Source organism: Adiantum capillus-veneris, chromosome 13 (genome assembly GCF_014529385.1).
Source record: "Adiantum capillus-veneris isolate H3 chromosome 13, ASM1452938v2, whole genome shotgun sequence".
NCBI lineage: Eukaryota > Viridiplantae > Streptophyta > Polypodiopsida > Polypodiales > Pteridaceae > Adiantum > Adiantum capillus-veneris.
In genome coordinates, this window is record NC_140943.1 from 98,631,950 (window position 1) to 98,645,170 (window position 13,221).

The 13,221-nt window shown below is 43.6% G+C and overlaps 1 protein-coding gene across 2 annotated transcripts in view; it reads right to left on the reverse strand.

Moving 5' to 3' along the window:
• Positions 1 to 13,221, reverse strand: part of LOC147444506 (protein TIC 22, chloroplastic-like) — a 55,886-nt gene that overhangs the window by 1,751 nt on the left and 40,914 nt on the right. The window contains exons 5-9 of one of the 2 annotated variants that reach the window (XM_086527099.1): positions 3,136 to 3,195; positions 2,926 to 3,009; positions 1,945 to 1,980; positions 1,775 to 1,860; positions 1,405 to 1,668 (exon numbers count right to left, since the gene is read on the reverse strand). In XM_086527099.1, coding sequence (XP_086383225.1) covers positions 1,635 to 1,668; positions 1,775 to 1,860; positions 1,945 to 1,980; positions 2,926 to 3,009; positions 3,136 to 3,195 — 300 coding nt within the window. In that variant the 3' untranslated portion in view covers positions 1,405 to 1,634. Of the gene's footprint in view, positions 1 to 1,404; positions 1,669 to 1,774; positions 1,861 to 1,944; positions 1,981 to 2,925; positions 3,010 to 3,135; positions 3,196 to 13,221 lie in introns of those variants that run through there. The other variant, XM_086527100.1, reaches the window with a different exon arrangement.

Consider the following 13,221-nt stretch of genomic DNA (forward strand, 5'->3'; position numbering starts at 1 on the left):
GAGAGAGAGAGAGAATGGGAAGAACCTTTCTATCACCCTAGTGTGGTAGATTGGTTGTGTCAATTCCCTTTGAGGTAGCAAGTCTCGAGTTCAAGACTTGTCGGAAACATCTTTGAGGTCTCTTGGGATTGTTCCTACGAAGTTAAAGAACTCTTGTGTGTGTGCGTGTGTGTGTGTGTGTGTGTGTGTGAGAGAGAGAGAGAGAGAGAGAGAGAGAGAGAGAGAGAGAGAGAGATCAAAATAACCTTTCAATCACCCCCAAGTGTGGTACTCTCTTCGAGTTCTCTTGGATTGTTCCTACTATGCTAAACTCCCCCTGCCCCGCCACACCTTGGTGTCAATTCCCATAGCCATGGAGGGCATCCCAATAAATGCAATCTTCTCAATCGATCGTGAGTTTTTGAAGATACATTGAGAAAGTCCATTTCTCTAGTGCATTATATGTTCCTTTTTTTTAAAAGCCAAATTCGTATATTGCCAAATACTATATTTAAAAAGTCGTTAAAAATGTGAATCTCCAGACGACGTGTTCACTAATGCAAAGGAAAGGGGTTGGCAACGAGGCAAGCGGGAGAGAGAAGCCTGTGGCAAGTGGCGCGTCACCATGCAAACCTTGTCTAGGCAATGGGCGGTTGCCTCTCTCTCTCTCTCTCTCTCTCTCTCTCTCTCTCTCTCTCTCTCTCTCTCTCTGTCTCTCTCTCCCTGCTGTGAAGCATGAGTATGGGGCAAAGCTTGTGGCTGTGTGCACAAGCAAAAGCTCGAGCATACATAGTTGTGGCCAATGAGGAGAACGCTGCCTCAAGAGGCAGGTGTGGAGCCCAAGACTGCCTTTGTTGCTCTTAGACGCGGGAGGTGCCAAATGTTGGTCGGAATGTGGGTGTGCACAAACATTGGCGAGGGAAGTAGAGGAAGGGATGGCAAATGAGCCAAAAGGAGGGATGAGTTCCCTCCATCTCTTTGGGCACAATTGACAGTTGAGAGTCACTCTCTCAAGTACCTCCGTCTCTGTGGGTGCACTCCACAACCCGCTCTCTCTCTCTCTCTCTCAACGCAGGTCTGACAATGAGATCTTAGTGAAAGAAGGTGTTGTGAGGGTGCAGGGAAGGCGGGAAATAAAGTCTTCTAATCAACTTTGGAGTCTACGTGTGCACAAGCTGGGAAGAGTATCTTGCAATTTTGTTACCCTTACATTGAAGTGCTAGGATGGCCAAGTAAACTGTGTGCTTGGTCTTATTTGAAAGACATTGACCCACCTTCAAAGGGAGTAAATAGTCTCAAATGAATGAAAAACATTAATGACGTGAATTCAAGCCTTACCATTGATAGAATACCACTACACTAAAGAGAGTGAACTCTATTAAAACACAAAGATAAGCTAATATATATACACATCACTCAATGATCGACGCCAAAGTGGCACGCAGTACGAGCCTCGATTCTCTTTGTCCACGTGGCAAATATTCGTTATAACAAAGCTAGAGTCTAGTAAAACCTCAATTGAAGTAATGAATAGAAGTAAACCTTTCAAAATCTTCAAACGAACCGAGGACTTGGGAGCTTCTATATTGCATTCTCATACACAAATGGCAATTCCTCTTCCATATGGCCAATCTCAAAATATTTGTGGTTCTTGCCTACATGACTTCGTTATTACCTCCGTTGCCAACGCTAGTAGCGAAAAATGATATCGAGAGATCGAAGAAAAACCAGCACCCAAAATTCTTAGCTTTTGAGGAAAACACCAAAAGATAGTTGTTATATTGAAAACGCTCACCCTAATGCTTTGCCTAGGTGTTTCACAGCATCCCTCCCTGGAGGGACAAATACAAAGTCATTCCAACCAGAATTTTCGTCATTGACCTGCCAAACAAAAAAAGATTATTCACATTTGAGCATATAAACAAACCTAAACTAAAATGGCAAGCAGTGAGCAAGAGATCTCACCTCCAACCTTTTCAACACATCTTCTAGGCTTCCTACCTAACAAAACACCAAAACAGAATGGTAACATGTATCAGATGATGCAAATGTCCAGTTTTCACTTCACATATAGAAATGATTAGCCAGAAATATACAATTCGTGCGTGACACTGTTCTGTTGAGCCGCACTAAAGGGGGGCCTTCCTTTAGATTCTAAAATTTCCTCTTACCTTGCTTTTAGGATTGTAGCTCTCATAAGTAGGAGTAAATGGGGAAGAGGAGTAAATTCAGGTAAAATTCATTTGTAGAAGCCAGTTCTAGAAAAGAAAAATCGTAGGAACTCCATCTCCTCTTATGACTTCACTATAATTTTTCAAAAGTATGACAGAAGCAAGGTAATTTCAAGCTCTCCTAGTACCAGAGGCTACCCCATTATTCCTCCAAATTATGGCAAAGATAAGTTTGGATTAAGTTGATTTTGTCCAAGAATCGGACCCCATCCCCCTAATGGTCCCGTTCCCCTGTAAGGAGAGTTTCATTAGAGCGCTCTTTTTCTCACAAGGACCAAATTAGAAAGGATTTACATGCTGGAAATCTCCTCAAAAGCAAAACATGCAGCAGTAGTTCATTTCTAAAAGTTGCCAAGGGTTGTCCTCATGGCCTAGCATACAGTTTCCTTCATTCACAAGCCTAGAAACTTTAGCCAGCAAGCACATACAAAGAGCTACATCACCAGAAAAGAAAAGCTTCCTTCATTTCACAAGCCTACAGATTTAAGCCAGCAAGCACACACAAAGAGCTACATACCAGAAAAGAAAAGCTATCCAAAAGAAAAAACCACAAACAATGATACTCGAAAATGTAGATCCTTTAGGAGAGGAGAGAAGAACCACTCAGCTTAAGGGACTAACAACGAGAGCACTTTTCTGAAACCTGAAGAACCACTCAGCTTAAGGGACTAACAACGAGAGCACTTTTCTGGAGTTGTTGAGGCTGTGATCATACCTGAATATTTATGCCAGCTCGAAAAGCAGGGTTTGACCTGTAAACTTCTTTAGAAGCTTTTGTCAATGCCTTCTCAAGGTCCTCCTGCAAAATCCCGGAACATGATAAATAAACAGCTTCTGCTGCACCCACCACCTCTCCAAAAACTAAAATCGCAGAATGGGTCGAAATTCCAAACCCACACATCAAAGTAAAGCAAACATGTCATACCTTTTGGAAAAAAATGGGAATATATCGCCGATTGCTGCTCTTGAGGATCAAATTTTCTGACTGTCAAATAACAAGAAACCAGCTGAGGATGATAAATTTACAAGCAAACAAATGCAGAGCAGACTCGGCCACAATGAAGCCTAGCACACTCAATGAAGTACTATATGTGTAAAGCCCACAGCGATTCGTGTTGTACTAGCTATGATAGGTATAATCCTTCAAAAATATTGAAGAGAAACTCTTAAATGCAATACATAACAAACAAAGACACATGTATACAACTTCATAAGGTCAAAAATTTCTTCAACGGCCACAAACCATAGGGGAAAAACTACCAGTGATACAGAGTTCCAAAAGATGGGTGATACGACAAAAGCTAGGAGCAGGGGAGTAAAGGAAACAGGAAGTAGAGAGCTGTATCAGAAGCAAGACAACCAGACTTCGACAAGGAGGCAAAAAACTCCAACCAAGAATCTCCAATTGCCAACTCCAGGTCTCCAAGGCTGCAAGCAACAGCGTATCCGAGCAGAATAAGCACCACCAGTGATACAGAGTTCCAAAAGATGGGTGGTACGACAAAAGCTAGGAGCAGGGTGTAAAGGAAACAGGAAGTAGAGAGCTGTAGCAGAAGCAAGACAACCAGATTTCGACAAGGAGGCAAAAAACTCCAACCAAGAATCTCCAATTGCCAACTCCAGGTCTCCAAGGCTGCAAGCAACGGCGTATCCGAGCAGAATAAGCACCACCACCGCCAAAGACTCACACACCCACACTCAAATTGCGTAAAAGGCTGATGACGTGTCACAAACCAGTGACGTGGCAGCTAGAACACATCCACACACACCCTGCGAAATGCTGGCAGGCAATGACGTGGCAGACTTCCGAAATTCACGCTGTCTTGCTGACGTGGCAGGCCCATACAGCAGCCCTGCAAATCACGCTGGAAAAGCACTGCAGAACTGACGTGGCAGATTCCGTACGGCAGGCTGTATGACAGGGCTTTTCCTACGCAGCAGGCTGAAAAATTTCTACACAAAAGCTTTTGGATGATTGCTTTAATTCCCAAGCAAGGCTTGTGAGATGAACTGCTTTATTTTTAATGTTTTTAAAATATGGCAGCTTTTGGGGCTCTACTTTTGGCATCCCTTGTAAAACCTTTATAAGTGTGGGCAGGGCTCCCACTTCTTAGAGCATCTGGACGCAGAGTCTGAGAGTGAGACCCTCCCACTCCCTTGTACTTCGAGTTGCAAATTAATACAAAAAGAAATACGGAAAGGGGCGCCAGTCTTTGGGGCCAATATCTCTAGGCACGGAACTCCGTCGGGCCGTGCGAATCAATTGTGAACTGTAAACTGTTTTGAAGTGAATTCACGTCGTGTCGCGGTAGAATCTTGACTTGCGAGTGTCCAAGTTTGTTACAGTGGTATCATAGCACAGCCGATTTCTCTTCTGCCGGGAAATCCGATCCTTTTTACGCGGCACTTATGGGTTCAGGCAGAGATTAGTCGACTTCCTCTGCATCTGGAGATGCCGGAAGAGATCACGAAGAAGATTCTCACAAGAAGGCCCGCCTCAGCCTACTCAGGCGGAGATTGAAGAGATGGAGCGTCAACGATTGATTGACAATGCAACAAAGATGATGATAAGTTTTGCGAAGGACCCGAAATTTGCAAAATTTATGACCCAGACCTCCTTTGACGAGGTGCACTCACATTGGCGGCAAACACCCCTCAAACCGGCACTCAAGAAACCTCCTACTCCAAGGATGTTTACAGAGCAAGAATTAGAAGAGGTGGTTGATACACGGATTTCTCAGCTTTTTGACGCGCAGAACAAAGTTGAAAAGCACGACAAAATGCAGAAGAAAGGAACTGACTTCCCGGGTTATTTGGGTTGTCAATCTGCTTTTGCCTTGGCAAGAAAGCAAAAAAAGCATGTCAAATCTGAAGGAGTATCGAGTTCTTCTTCTTCTTCTTCTTCTGATAGTTCTTCTAGCTCTTTCGACTCGAGTGAAAAAGACAGAAAAGGGAAAAAGCGAAGCAAAAAGCAAAGCTTCAGAAAGGGCAAGAAAAAGGCAAAGAAACCTAGATTTCGCCCAATTTCTGACAGTTTTACAGAGGACTCGTCTTCAAACAGTTCGGACTCCGATGACTTTTTAGAGGATAAAAGCAAGAAAGTCTAAGAGTTTAAAGAAGGTGGACAATCAATTAAATTTGACACGTTTTCTGGATTTCGAGATGCTTCGAAGGATTTGGCCTTCATACAGCAGTTTGACATAGATTTCACATTACTCAGAGCACTCCAAGATTCGGAGGGCTACCTCTTACTTCAAGGGAAATACTCGAACTTGGTGGTCCACTCTTCTGTTGAACAAGAAAGGGCCAGGTAAATGGCTGAAATTTAAAAGGCTTTTTATTTCTTCTTGGTTGACTTACGAGTACGAACGCGACATACGAACTGCTTGGAACCATCTTCGGATGACCAAGAAAGATTCATGGGATGCATATTGCGAGAGATTCTAGAGCTCTTTTCTACCAACCTCTTCATTTAAGAAGATCTCGTTCAAAGAACAGATTGAGTTGTTTACCTTGGGACTTCCTGCAGAGATCCGAGATCACTGCTTAGAGCAAAAGTCAGATTCCATTCAGGAACTGATGAGTCATGCGAAACGGGGTTTTGCCATACATTCAGGCAGTTTGACCTACCCCACAGATGAAATCATGACGCAAAGGACCGAACAGACTTAGAACAATGAAAGTAGAAAGAAGAAGAGCAACCCTGAAAAGAAAGAAAAGGATGCACGACTCAAGCTCTCTCTCCGAGTGAGAGCTCTCTACATCAAAGAGGGGAAGTGCTTTGGATGCGGGGAAACAGGGCACATCTCCGGGAAGTGCCCTAAAAAGGCACCGAAAGAACAGAACGACAAAGATGAAGACAGGCTTGAGGGTTCAAAAGCAGCTGAGGAACATGGACAAAAAGGCAAGATGAAAGCAAGACTGGTTCCAGATTGCATGGGTACTGACCCAAGCACGATTGACGAGAGTACAGAACTTTGCCGAGCTTGGCGCAAAGTGAAAGACCAAGAAGCCCTGATTTTCTTTGATGGAGAAGCCAAGGCCAACTTCATTTCACCTGAATTGGCGGTGCGGCTCAAGATCACACCCGATCGGATGGGACCACTAGCAGAGGCAGTTCTCGCGGCACCTGGCAGGGACGTAGCCATTACACCTGTCATTGGCAAACTTCAGTTGCATTGTCAAGGGTATTTGGGGCACGAGGACTTCTACATAATGCCCTTGGAAGGTTGTGATGTCCTCCTGGGAATTCCCTGGTACCATAAGAACAATGTCGTGGTCAACTATCAGGCGAGAAAAGAGACTTTGACTATAGAAAAGGGCTGAACTATTGTACTTGATGTGAAACTTAAGGGCAAGTCTGTCCCTATTGTATCGACTTCAGCCGTTTCCAAATTAATGAAATCCAGTCTGTTTGTTTACTCAATCTTTTTGAAAGAGTTGAATGATGAGAATAGGACAAATATGTCTGAACTTGATAAAGAACGCCAAGATTTTCTCCACACTCATGCCGATTGCTTTTCGGAGGGCCTACCAGGCGAGTTACCACCAGCTCGTCCTAAGGATCATACCATTGAGCTGATACCTGGAAGCACACCACCGAACCGGCCACCTTATCGTGTGAGCCAAGCACAGAATGAAGAGATTATGAACCAAGTGAAAGACCTCTTGGAAAAGGGTCTTGTCCAACCTAGTACTTCACCGTATTGCTCTTCAGTGTTGTTGGTTTTGAAGAAAGATAAATCTTGGAGAATGTGCATCGATTATAGAGCTCTCAACAAAATCACCATCAAGAACAGATTTCCGATTCCTAGGATCAATGATATTCTTGACTGACTACAGGGATCCTCGTGTTTTAGCAGGATCGACTTGAAGAGCGGATATCATCAAATCCAAATCGCGCCAAGAGATGTCTACAAGATAGCTTTTCGGACGACTTTTGGGTTATTTGAATTTTTGGTGATGCCTTTTGGCCTAACCAATGCTCTTGCGACATTTAACCGGATGATGGACAGGGATTTTCGAGAGCACAGACTATTTGTTGACACTTTCTTTGACGACATCATTGTTTTCTCCAAGGATGAGACAGAACATAAAGAACATCTGCTACGGGTCTTTCAGGCATTACGAGATCACAAGTTGGTGATTAATGCGAAGAAAAGTGAATTTTTCCTACCCGAGATACACTTTCTGGGACACATTGTCTCAGCAGCAGGATTGCAGATAGACCGGGCCAAGATAGAGACTTTCCGTGATTGATCCGATTTGAAGAATGTCCATGAAGTTAGAAGCTTCTTGGGCTTGTGCTCGTACTACAGGCGGTTCATTAGAAAGTTTGCAGAGGTTGCTTCCCCTTTGCATATGTTGACGCAGAAAGGAGTCCCTTTCTCGTGGGGACCCACAGAGGTGACTGCCTTTCGGACATTGAAAGAGAAATTGACTACAGGACCAATTTTGACTTTGCCGGATTTGCAGAAGTCATTCGAAGTATATTGTGATGCTTGTGGTCGTAGTCTGGGTGCGGTCTTAATGCAAGAAGGCCATGTCATTGCCTACGAGAGCCGATTGTTCTCAAGGCCGGAATTGACAGCATAGATTTATGAGAGAGCTTTTGGCGGTTATCCATGTTCTTACTCAGTGGCGACATTACCAACTCGGAGCAGATTTGACTGTCTTCACAAACCATCAGAGTTTATGCTACTTCTTGTCACAAAAGTAGCTATCGGAAAAGCAGATACGATGGGCGAACATCTTGTCACATTTTCACTTCCAGATTGTCCATGTGCAAGGATAGAAGAATTTGGTCACGATGGTATTTGGACTGTTATTGGCAGATTTAACAAGCAAGCTCATTTCATTCCAGTGAAGAAAACAGTCAAGCCGGATCACTTAGTGAGACTGTTTGTGGCCCAGATCTTCAAATTACATGGCATGCCTGAGACGATTGTCTCCGACACGGACCCTAAATTCACGAGTTTGTTTTGGAAGGCTATTTCGAAGAACATTAGCACGTGGTTGCAGTTCTCGTCATCATTCCACCCGCACACTGACGGGCAATGCTGAGATTGTCAATTCAGTGGTACTAGATTTATTGAACAATAACACAATACACTCTTCGACGGGGAAGGCGCCATTTAAGATTATTGAAGGTGCTACGAAGGTTCCACCCTTCCTAAGCACGAAAGATAAGATTTTTGAAGCCGACGAGTACACGCGTGACTTGGACACAGCTTCTGCCAAGGTTCGCGAGGCTTTGCAAAAATCTCAAGAAAGACAGAAAAAGGCAGCAGATCATCATCGTCGCGATTTGAAATTTAAGAAGAACGATTGGGTGCTCTTACGTTTTGAGAAGGCACGCATGAGAAAGAAATAGGGAAAGGAGAGGCTTTTCCCAAAGCTTAGTATGTGATACTACAGACCTTTCCAGATTTCCAAAAAGATAAATGATGTCTCCTTTAGATTGAAGCTGCCCGACACTTGGAGAATTCACAATGCTTTTCATGTGAGTCTCTTGAAGCCTTTTAAAGGTGATGTGCCCAAAGATGGGGAGCGGAGCTTAATGAGCAACCCGAAGTGGAAAGAACATATATTGGCACATAAAGACAGAAAGATTAAGGATAAAGTGATAAGGCGATTCTTGGTTAAATTCAAGAACTATCCTGCATTGGATGCGAAGTGGATGGAGGAGGAGGACCTAGCAGATACTCCTCAAATTGTGAATCTTTACCTTGAAGCATTTGGATTAGCATAGTCTATTCTAAATGGAACCCCGAACTCAGCTTGGACGGAATCTAGTGCAGTGGGTATACACAAGAGGGGAGTTGTGTCACGTGACACATCCAGCCCTATGTGTCAGTGGACGAGCTACAACATGATCAGGGTTCTACCTATTTGGGTGGTCACAAATGCATGAAATCTCTTAAACGCAGCAAAGGCTTCATCCTTAGACTTAAGCAAATAAACCCAAATTTTCCTAGAATGATCATCAACAAAGGAGACGAAATAACATGCACCACCCATAGACCTAGTAGGCATGCTACATACATCAGAATGTACAAGATCAAGCACACAAGATTTACGAGAGACACCAGAGTAATAAGAACGCTTTACTTGCTTGCCATATTGACATTCATTACAAAAGTCAAGCTTTGTGCCTTTAGCATCAAGCTTGTTCAAAGTACAAAGCTTAGAAAGGCCCTTTTGACTCATATGGCCAAGCCTCTTGTGCCACAACTCCATGTGAGAGTTAATTTCAGCCAATGCAATAAACTTGCCCAACACGGCCTTTCCATGCATGCAATAAAGTGTCCCTTTCTTTGTGCCCTTTACAATCAGCCTTGAGCCTTTGGCCATTTTTCATGATCCTCTCAAACAAGATGCTGTAACCATGCATATCCATCTGACCAACAAAAAGCAGACTCTTCTTGATTCCCAACACATATCTAACATCATGCAAGACAAGCTCATTTGTGCCATCTATGGAGAGATGCACAGTGCCAATACCCTCAATGAAACATGCATGATCGTTTCCAAGGTATACATGGCCACCCTTGCCTACGTCAAAAGTAGAGAAACACTCCTTGATAGGAGTCACATGAAATGAAGCACCGGAATCAACAATCCAAGTCTGGGACAATGCATCATTGGCAGTTAACAAAGCATCAATAAGATCACTCTTGGTGATCTGCATGTCCTGTGAATGAACATTCAGAGAGGCATCAAAGTCATAAGCATCAAAATCTGACAAAGTGGCACACAAGATGTCCTCTACATATGACAGCTCCTCAATCACGACACTAGAAGCCACATTGGCTTTCTCTTTGTCCTTTGAGCTATCATGTGCATCTACCTTGACTTCCTTCTTCTCTTTCTTTTTGTCTCCGCCATTCTTTTTCCTTTCTAACTCAGCTTTATAGTACCTGCAATCGGGTTTCTTGTGACCTTTCATAGCAAGTCACATCACCCTTGCCTTCGCTTGCATTTCCTCTTTCTTTACTCTTACTCTTACTCCTTTGTGCATAAGCATTCTTCTTTTCTGTCCTGCCACTAACCATGTTGACAGAGCTGCCTCCCTCTCCACTTGCTTTCCTCCTGATTTCTTCATTCAAGATAGAACCCCTAACACCATCAAAGGTCAAATTGGGGTTATTGGACAACGAAACCACCAAAGTTTCCCATGACTCAGGTAAGGTCATAAGCAAGAAGATAGCTTTCAGCTTATCATCAAAAGGGGGCAAGCCAGAGTCCTGTAACTGCGACAAAGTACCTGCGAACAATGACAAGTGCTCTGCCACACTCTTGGACTCATCTAGTTGCATGCCAACAAGTTTTCGCATCAAGTGCACCTGGTTGACAGGCGTTGTATTTTCATACATTCCCTTGAACTTCTCCCACACATCAAAAGCAGTCATGAGACCTTTCACATCAATGACGGTCTCATCTGTCATGGCCATTTTTATGTATGTAACGGCCTTCTTGTTCATGCTAACCCATGCTTCGTCTGTCATATTCTGTGGCTTCACCTGTTCAAGTGCCCCTTCGCAATCCTTAAGAAATAGGATTCCCTGAATCCTATCTTTCCAAAGATCAAAACCTGTTCCATTGAACCTCCTAATCTCGAAGAGGTTCTTCACATCCGAAGAAGAAGAGGCCATAGTTGCACGAAATAAGAGGAAAAATACGTTGAATTTTTGGGCAAAATGCACAAAAATCGGAGTATAGCCTCACCGAGATGTGCACTACAGCTTCAAATGGTCACAGAAGCAATTTGGGGCAAAATAGGTCGATTTGGGCACAAAATTCAATTTCTGAAATTTATGCGCAGGAAATTTCAGCGAACGAATTTGTGCTCGAAAACAACAAATTTAGTTGTTTTTAGCTTCAGAAGACATACATAAGGCTAATAGACAGCCTTTATAGGCATGTAAGCACAAAAGCCACAATTTGTAGCATCAAAATTATATGAAATCGAGCCACAGATGGTCATACATCGACAAAATTTGTCAAATGTGCGTAGATTGCATCACTTTGCACTTTCCCCAATGTAATCGCACCATAAAAACACTTGCAAAGACCTGCGTAAATCTGAAATTCGCCTAAAACGCCTGTTTTAGGGCTTGTTTTTCGGCAATTTCAGGGTTTTCGGGTAGCGGGGACTTAGCAAAAGTATTCCCACACCTTAATACATCATTTACAAAACCTGTATTTTGCTGTCATAACCTGTAATTTCCTGTTTTTGACCTAATTTCAGCCTGTTTTAGGTCAATTTTGGTTGCCGGGAGCTCTCTAGTGTCCGGGGACGAGTCCTTTGGCGACGAAATTACAAAATCTCGCGTAAAAGTTGACCTTCTTGGTTGAAATTCGGCATTTGCAAGTTTGGGGGCAAACCCTAATCGGGCTCTGATACCAGTTGATGAGCGCGCGGCGGTGTGTGCAAGTGAAAGAGCACGCGAGGAAGTGCAGTGTGTGTGCAAAGAGGGGAGGCGAAGGCCAACAGGAGAGGAAGCGCTAGCAGAAGAGAGAGGGCTCACGTTTTTGGGGAAAACTCAATAAGTGAGTTTTGGGTTTTCCGACTTTTATTATAAGTGACCTTTAAAAAATGTGTCCAGGTTCAATATGAACCTCGACATGGACAAAGTATAAAAATGTACAAAAAGGGGTTATTTAGGCCTTTAACCCAACAAAAAGTGCCAGATCACTGCTAATCTAGACTTGACTGAACTAACTGAATCCTGCTGCGGTGTAGCTTGTCCACGGACACATAGGGTTGGGATGTGTCACGTGACATCCCCTCCTTTTTAAAGTGAGATATTGGTACCGAACTGTATGGCGTCGAAGGAGATCGCCAACACCATCCGGAATCCTAGAAGGGACTCTTGGCCTGCCCACTCTGATGTGTGGGTCGCGCGGTACTTGAACTTCATAAGGTCTACAACGCTTGCTTCTTTGGGCCACGCCGAAAGCGACTCAAAGTCTTCTATGGCTCCTTTGATGCTTCAACTTCGGCTAGAGATCTGCTTCTTTCGTCTTCAAGAATCTCCATGGCTGAAAATTCCTGAAACCAACTCCAACACAAAAACATGAACATACCCATTCCATGTAAAGTGAGGAAAAATTTCTTGTCTTCTCTAAAGACTGTGTATGCAATGTAGATGAACATAGAGACGGGGTGACAACCCGTTCATCAAACACATGCAAACAATGCGCTCGAATCTTGTCTGTTTGATCGAAATCAATCAACTGTGGCAAATCACAATGGAAATGCCCATGTTTGGAGCTCATACTATCATGTGCTCTTCCTACAACTGTGTCATGCCAAGGAAGAGACATGGAATGTGACTTCCTTACATATAAACTTTTCAATTGTTCATGAACAATCCGCATACATTCATGCTCATCCATGATAGAAACGTGCTCAACATACAATATGCCATGCCTAGGAAAAGGGATCACATAACGATGGTGACTAAAATACAGGAAACCTTCACGAATGAAACACTCGAACAATGCGTGCGTATCAATCATGCGAACCCAAGTTAGCACTTATTGGCAGATGAGCAAAGGCACAGCAGGCTTCCCCAAACAACAGGTCTCCCTCCCTCTCTCAGCAAGACCCTCCCCAATATCCTTGGCGAGGCTACTCCATCTGTCACCAGCGTGTGACTACTATCTATCCTTTTTGTTGATTTCTTTCTTATTATCTATTTACTTTCACTCTTTGGAAACACCCCTCGGGAAATCTAATTGCCCTACATTGCATAGCTAGTGTGGAACTGTCCAGAGGGAGTCCAGGCCTGAGGGCAAGAGAGCACTAAGGTTGGACAAGGACTATGGTTAGCCAAAGTGGGGTCATTGACTAGCCAAACTGGAATCCTTTGTTACAGAGGCTACATTTCAGTTCTGGGTGTGGCTGCAGTGTACAAAGAGGGTCGGATGACCTAGAAAGATACAATGGCAGCATCTCCTAAAATTTAGGGAACTGCTATTTTGGGACCTGAAAATGTGTTTGCGT